This window comes from Cebus imitator, unplaced genomic scaffold (assembly GCF_001604975.1).
Source record: "Cebus imitator isolate Cc_AM_T3 unplaced genomic scaffold, Cebus_imitator-1.0 Scaffold80, whole genome shotgun sequence".
NCBI lineage: Eukaryota > Metazoa > Chordata > Mammalia > Primates > Cebidae > Cebus > Cebus imitator.
The window spans coordinates 2,882,559-2,890,600 of NW_016107395.1; the positions used below are offsets into that span (position 1 = coordinate 2,882,559).

At 37.0% G+C, this 8,042-nt stretch overlaps 1 protein-coding gene across 2 annotated transcripts in view; it reads right to left on the minus strand.

Moving 5' to 3' along the window:
* Positions 1–1,163: 1,163 nt before the first annotated feature.
* Positions 1,164–8,042, minus strand: part of TMEM267 (transmembrane protein 267) — a 44,757-nt gene continuing 37,878 nt past the window's right edge. For both annotated transcript variants that reach the window (XM_017533169.2, XM_037740183.1), the window contains one exon: positions 1,164–3,097. In XM_017533169.2, coding sequence (XP_017388658.1) covers positions 2,762–3,097 — 336 coding nt within the window. In that variant the 3' untranslated portion in view covers positions 1,164–2,761. The remainder of the gene's footprint in view (positions 3,098–8,042) is intronic.

The window sequence follows — 8,042 nt, forward strand, 5'->3', positions numbered from 1 at the left end:
CAGTGAAACAGCAAAGAGACAAACAATAAGTGAAGGCAGTTAGTCTGGAGGATCGAGAAAAATGCACACGTGCAAATAAGGTACAATTTAACTTTCAAACACAATGTTGTATTGACACAAATTCTTTCACCACCAGCAAGAATAAAGTGCTGGCATGGGGAGGTGGTTGCTGGTTTTCCAGAGATTACAATCACAACTTTTGGGGTCCATTTAAAGCAGGGGTCCCCAACTCCCGGGCTGTGGACTGGTACTAGTCCATGGCCTGTTAGGAACTGGGCCACAGAGCAGGAGGTGGGCCACAGAGCAGGAGGTGAGCAACAGAGCAGGTGGGTGAGCGAGCATTATCACCTGAGCTCCGCCTCCTGTCAGATCAGCGCCAGCATTACAGTCTCATAGGAGCAGGAACCCTATTGTGAACTGCGCATGCAGGGATCTAGGTTGCAGATTACTTATGAGAATCTAATGTCTGATGATCTGAAATGGAATAGTTTCTCCCGAAACCATCAGCACCCCCACCGCTCCCCAGCCATCTGTGGAAAAACTGTCTTCCACAAAACTGGTCCTTCCAGTCCCTAGTGCCAAAAGGCTGGGGACTGCTTATTTAGAGGACAATGAAGATTTCTGATGGTAGAGGTAGGAACTAAGATGAACCCACATGTAAAAAGGGCAGTATTGTTTAAGCAAAGAGTCATGGTCAAAAGTGGTTCCCATTCTAATAAAGGAAAGTTTGACAACCCCAAAAATGCCTATGTAGCATTTTTGTTTATTTTATTTTTTATTTTTATTTTTAAAGACAGTTTCCCTCTGTCATCCAGGCTGGAGTGCAGTGGCCCCATCTCAGCTCACTGCAACCTCTGCCTCCCAGGTTCAAGCCATTCTCTGTCTCAGCCTCCCGAGTAGCTGGGACTACAGGTGTGTGCCACCACACCTGGCTAATTTTTGTATTTTTAGTAGAGATGAGGTTTCACCATGTTGGCCAGGCTGGTCTCGAACTCCTGACCTCAAGTTACCAATCTGCCTTGGCTTCCCAAAGTGCTGGGATTACAGGTGTGAGCCACCGCGTCTGGTCACTATGTAGCATTCTTAAATAAGGTTCTATATTTTAATGATATTTATTTGTTTAATATGAAGAAAGAAAAAATAGAAAAGGTTTTACAATTTAGTCAGGAATTGTTACACAAGATACAGACTTTATTTCCATGTATTTCTGAAGTCGGATGCTTAAAAAAATCTCTAATCAAATTTATCCCCCTATATAATATTTACCATTATACCAACCAAACTTATACAATAATTACTCTTGAAAAATAATAATTAGACTGTAATATCTAATCAATTGCAAAATATAACAGATTGCAACCAATTTGTTAACAAGGAAAAAAACTCTCCAAAAAAGCTTGAAGCTTCATAATAATTTACAGAACTCTGTTTAACTTAATATACAAGAAAATCTGCTGTGGATAAGGCATTGCTTTATGAACCCTCCACCCTTCCTCAGAGAATAAGGCACAACAATCACTAGCATTATAAATCACAAAACTGTAAGAAAATCTGAAGACAACAGATAGCACATATGCCAAAAGAAAAGCAGGTACCTTTAGGTCACTGACTTGAATATCAAAGTAACATGAAACTGCAAATACAAGATTTATAGCAACTAAATTTTCCTTCTCTACTAAAGAGGAATCATTTTAATAGAAGATCAACCTGAAAGAACAAAGGAAAAAGCAAATTTCCTCAAACTTTATTTTGAAAAAAATATATCCTGTCTTTCAGTATCAGGATGAATAAAAAAAAAATTTAACTAGTAAAGTGTTTTAGAATAGCATATAAACAACTGATAGCAATGAAAACAATTTTGATGGTACATTCAGGAATTTACATTTGAAATGACATTCCTGGTCATTATTTTTTTGCATGAATTAAAATGTTATGGTTATGATCCAAGTATCGATATTTTATTAAAGTTATTTATTAACAAATATTAAATTTAGTTTTGTTTTTCAAAACAGTTAAAACACTAACACATGAGATTCTAGGCTACAGATACTAAAAAAATACTACTTCAGTAAAGTGTTACTATAGCCAACATGTTTTAATAATTATTTCCTAAATTAATTTCTGAAATAAGCTAGATCTAATGTTAGTTACTGGATATTATAATGATGTGTCACAAGTGCTCTGAAGAAGATTCTGCCAGTAATCATAACTCATAAAGCATTCTGCAAATTAAACTTCAGTCAGGATCAACATTTATGAAAATAAATACATGTTAGCATTAACTATACATTTGTATAGTTAAATGATTCATATCATTTATTTGGCAATTTCACTATTTCAATATCTCAAGAAAATGTGGATCCAAATACCATGTTAACACTTTAAAAATTAGTTGTCCTAAAATATGAGCTGTTTTTCATTAAGAAATGGACAAATTTCAGGTATATTTCCAGAAAATAAACAGGATGTTAATCTAACAGAACTACTAGTAATGCCAGATAAACAGAAGAAAAAAACCAATTAAAATACATCATGGAATAAATGAAACTCTAATATCGCACTAGAGTTGTCATAGAAGAGAGAAATAGAATAATAAAAAGTATAATTTTTTTAAAGTTGTACATGCTTCCTGAGCAAGAGCAGAATTATAATAATTAAATAATATAAACACCTGTGTTTTTAAAAATTAACTTTAATGGTGGCTACTCTTAATTGTCATCATCTGAGCCATTTGCTTCTCTAAGACTGCTGTGTGGTTACCTCAGACATCAATACGAATTCCATGTTTTGAAGACATCATCTGTCTGGTTCCCGTCAAATACATAATGAATGAACAGATGTGAGGTAAAGATGATGTGATTATTACATAAAGCCAGAATGGCAAAGGAGAAGTTTTTCCAAATGGGCATATCCACAAACCATGACGAATCCCATCTCGGATATGGTGTGAAGTCCAGGATATAAATAACATCCAGGGAAGAAAGCACCATGAGTCTTTGAGCTTGAAAAGGTGCATAGTAAATTTCAGGGTCAGAACCACGACAGGTATTACAGAAGAACAGTGAAGGAAAGGTCTTCGTGGAAGAGTCAAAGCAGCCTGAGGGAGCAAAGTAGTAGCAAGTATCATTTCCTTTTCAGCAAAACAAAATTTTATACATGCTTCTTAATATTTTAAAATATTTTCCAGAGTCTATTGGACATGCAAAAGAAACATGTTCTATGCCACTTCAGAATACATATACCAAAATTACATATAAAAGAAAGAATATAAAAGTGTGAGCAGGATATCCTTTTCATTAAAAATAAAATCAACGTCTCAGGAATATTGTGATTAATTTTTTAAGCTTCCCATTATTTGCTTAGAAAATTCAGAGTATGAACATAATTTATATCCTAAGCATATAGTTTGTGTAATTTGGAGTCTTTATACAATTATCCAGGGCCTCTAAGAGTTCTGAAACAATATCTCACAACCAAATAAAATATTCTTTAGTTAATGAAGGCAAAAAAGGGAAATATTTTTGTTATACCCATTTTATATTAGTTGTAAACACTTTCAAAATTTATTTACAACATTTAGAAAAATTATATTATTTTGAATATGTATTCTAAAATTGAGTTGAATAAGCTTCAGTAAAATTTCTAAACCACTACTAAAAAATATACTCAATATCTGAACCAATAAAAATTTTAGGCTTAACCCTTGAATGATTAATGAGTAGGGTTTTGTTCCCCCTTACTTTAAAGACTAATTTATAGCTAGATAATCCCTAAACAAAAATAAAGCTGAGGATAATGATGAATGTCTAAATCTGAATCTCCATACTTATCCTCTAAAAATATTATAAAACATGAAGGAAAAATAAAATGATATAAAGTCTCAAACCCTCTGCATAAATAGAAGTCAGAGAATGCCCAAATTTGAAATTACTCATAAGTATTAAAATGAACAACAAAACAGAGGGTTCTGTCTCTCACACTTCCATCCAAGTCAGGAAAAACTGTATTGAAGAGAGAAGAGGGGAAACCTAAGATCGATCTAAAATTAACACTAGGAAGTTCAGTTTAAGTGTGAAAATACTGAAGAGTGTCGTAGTAGGTCAGAGCACTGATTACAAGAAAAGGACTTAAAAGTGGGCCTTCAAGGCTCTGAAAAGTATTGATTCTGGGGGAGAAGATGGTAAGAAAGGGAGAGGCACCCTTTGGAGACTGGATGGTGAAAAGGAAAAGAAGTAGTAAAAGAAAGAAATTTAGTTTCCTGTCCAAACAAACAAAAATCAGACAATGTTCCCATCACATGAAAAAAGTTACTTATTAAAGAGACTGTACCTTGTCCCATTGTCAAACCAGACCACCCTTAAACAAGGAAACCTATAAACTCTCCCTTCAAGCTAGTATTCTTTACCTCCACCTACAAACTGAACATCAAAGACTTTATTTGATGCTCCTCTTTCCCTGCCTTCTCCTCCACATTTTGTTTTACTTCTACTTCATCAGAACATGGACCATTTCTATATTATTATTCTACTTTTGTCTTCACCTTTGTTTTTAAATTCTATATCCACAATATGTTAAGTTCATCATTGGTCCTTCTGTTAACACTGCCTTAACCAAGAATATGTTAGAATAAAGAATCACGTAATGTTATGAAATAAAGTGATAAAATAGAACAAATCTATAAAAAGCTAGTATGGGAGAAAAATTGAAAATAGAATAAAAATACCTTACTCTTGAACCCTGTTCCTAGAAACAAATACAAAACAACAACAACAACAAAAAAAACCCAAAATGATTTTTAAAAACTACAAAAAGCATAAGAAAATTATATCACAAGACTCCAAACTAAATTAAATCTCAAACAACCATATGGGGATATAAAAAAAATCGTGAATCAAAAATTCAAAAATGGAAAAAAAATAAATTTAAAAAACAAAGCTAATAATTGATTAAATTCAGTATGGAAAAAAAATTTAATAAATGACTATATTGCAGTGTGTCCAAGGGAGAATAGGTAAAATGAAAGTTTAATAAGGCACATTGAAAAAAATGAATATGAAAATTAGCTGGGTATGGTGGCCCATGCCTATGATCCCAGCTACTCAGGAGGCTGAGGCATGAGAATTCCTTGAACCTAGGAGGCAGAGGTTGTAGTGAGCTGAGAGCGCACCACTGCACTCCAGACTGGGCAACAGAGCAAGACTCTGTCTCGAAAAAAAGAAAAGAAAACAAAGAAAAGAAAAAATGCAGGAAATCAACCGAGAGAATAAAAATAACATGAGGAAAAAAGTAAAAAGAGTCAGGTAGAAAATGGCTGAAATAGAACACAGGCACAAAGAAACAACATATGTATAATAGAAGGCCCTAAAGAAGAAAAACAAAGGAATGGAATGGAACTAATATTTAAAGCTACAATCCAAGAAAACTGAAAATAAAAACCCAAATCTATGAAAAGAGCTCATCTTAAAAAACTGACTCTAAGGGATATGCAGAAGATGGCCGTGAGAAGGCAACACGGGAATGCAGCTCCCAGCGAATGAGAGGCAGAGGGCTAGAGGACTTCACAATCCCAAACGAGGTGCTGGGTTCATTTCAGTGGGACTGATAGGGCTCTGAAAATAGCCCAGGGAAGAAGCTGCAGGGTGAGAGCTGCCCAGGGGCCAAATCAAAACGGGGGGCACGTCCCCACCTGAAACGTGCAGCTGGCTCGGAGGGTCAGGGGACTTCTCCCCCTCGGTGCTCCAATTCAGAATCTGTGCCTGCCTTATCCCTCCTACAACCCACAGTCCATGAGAGCCCTGCCAGACTGTGGGGTGCCATGGGTTGTTGATGCAAATCTGAAAAGCAGCTGCCGCTGAGAGTGGCAAGTAGTCACATGGACCTGGGCGGAAGTTTGAACTAAGGCCAGTGGGACAGACCGTCCACAGAGGGAGGCAAAGTTGAAAGCAGGGAAACAGACCATAAGGCCTGGCAGGCCCCACCTCCACAGAACTCAAACTGAAGCCCTCGATAGAAAGCTTGGCAACAAATACACCAGTTTGACCCCAACCAGGATGATCTAGCTCTGGGAGAGATGCCATTGGGAAGGCGGGGCCGATCTCACCAGCAAACAAACTCCAGGGAAGGACCACCCACCCAACAACCTGACTGAGCCTGAGAGAGCCCAGCAATGCCCTCTACAGGCCAAAAAAGATATAGCGCCAACCTCAACAGAAAAAACATCCACTCAGAGACTCCACCTGAAATCACCAACTTCAAAGATCAAAGGGAGATATATCCACAAAGATGGGAAAAAAACAGTGCAAAAAGGATGAAACCATCAAAGAACAGAACATCTCTTCTCCTCCCATCAAGGGAATGAAAAAAGACAGAGAATGAATTTGATGAATTGACAGAAGTAGGCTTCAGAAAGTGGGTAATAACAAACTTCTCTGAGTTTAAAGACCATGTTCTAACCCAGTGCAAAGAAACTAAGAACCTTGAAAAAAGGATGGATGAAATGCTAAATAGAAAAACCAGCTTAGAGAAGAACATAAATGACTTGATGGAGCTGAAAAACACAGCACGAGAACTTTGTGAGGCATACACAGTTTCAACAGCTGAATCGATCAAGCAGAAGAAAGGATATCAGAGATAGAAAATCAAACCAATGAAATAAAATGAGAAGGCAAGATTAGAGAAAAAGGAGTGAAAAAAAATGAACAAAGCCTCTAAGAACTATGGGATTATGTGAAAAGACCTAATCTACACTTGATCGGTGTGCCTGAATGTGATGGGGAGAATGAATCCAAGTTGGAAAACACTCTCCAAGATATCATCCAAGAGAACTTTCCCAACCTAACAAGGCAGGCCAACATTCAAATCCAGGAAATGCAGAGAACATCACAAAGATATTCCTCAAAAAGAGCAACCCCAAAGCACATAATTGTCAAATTCACCAGGGTTGAAATGAAGCAAAAAATCCTAAGCGCAGCCAGAGAGAAAGGTCGAGTCACCTACAAAGGAAAGACCATCAGACTCACAGCAGATCTCTCGGCAGAAACCCTACAAGCTAGAAGGGAGTGGGGGCCAATATTCAACATCCTTAAAGAAAAGAACTTTCAACCCAGAATTTCATAACTAGCCAAACTAAGCTTCATAAGTGAAGGAGAAATAAAATCCTTTAAGGACAAGCAATTGCTGAGAGATTTCGTCGCTACAAGACCTGCCTTACAGGAACTACTGAAGGAAGTACTAAACAGGGAAAGGAACAACCAGTACCAGCCATTGCAAAAACATACCAAATGGTAAAGGACAATGATGCAATGAAGAAGCCATGTCAACTAATGGGCAAAACAACCAGACAGCAACAAAATGGCAGGATCAAATTCAAACACAACAATATTAACATTGAATGTAAATGGCCCAAATGCCACAATCAGAAGACAGAGACTGGCGAACTGAATAAAAAGTCAAAACCCATCAGTGTGCTGTATTCAGGAAACCCATCTCACATGCAAAGATACACATAGACTCAAAATAAGGTATGGAACAAGATCTACCAAGCAAATGGAAAGCAAAGTAAAGCAAGGGTAGCAATCCTAGTCTCTGATAAAACAGACTTTAAACCAACAAAGATCAAAAGAGACGAAGGGCATTACATAATCGTAAAAGGATCAATGCAACAAGAAGAGCTAACTATCCTAGATATATACACACCCAATGCAGGAGCACCCAGATACATAAAGCAAGTTTTTAATGACCTACAAAGAGACTTAGACTCCCGCACAATAATAGTGGGAGACTTTTAACACTCCACTGACAATATTGGACAGATCAATGAGACAGAAAGTCAAGAAGGATATCCAGGACTTGAACGCAGCTTTTGACCAAGCGAACCTAATAGATGTTTACAGGACACTCCACCCCAAATCCACAGAATATACATTCTTCTTAGCACCACATTGCACTTACTCTAAAATTGACCACATAATTGAAAGTAAATCACTCCTCAGCAAATGCAAAAGAATGGAAATCATAACAAACAGTCTCTCAGACCACAGTGC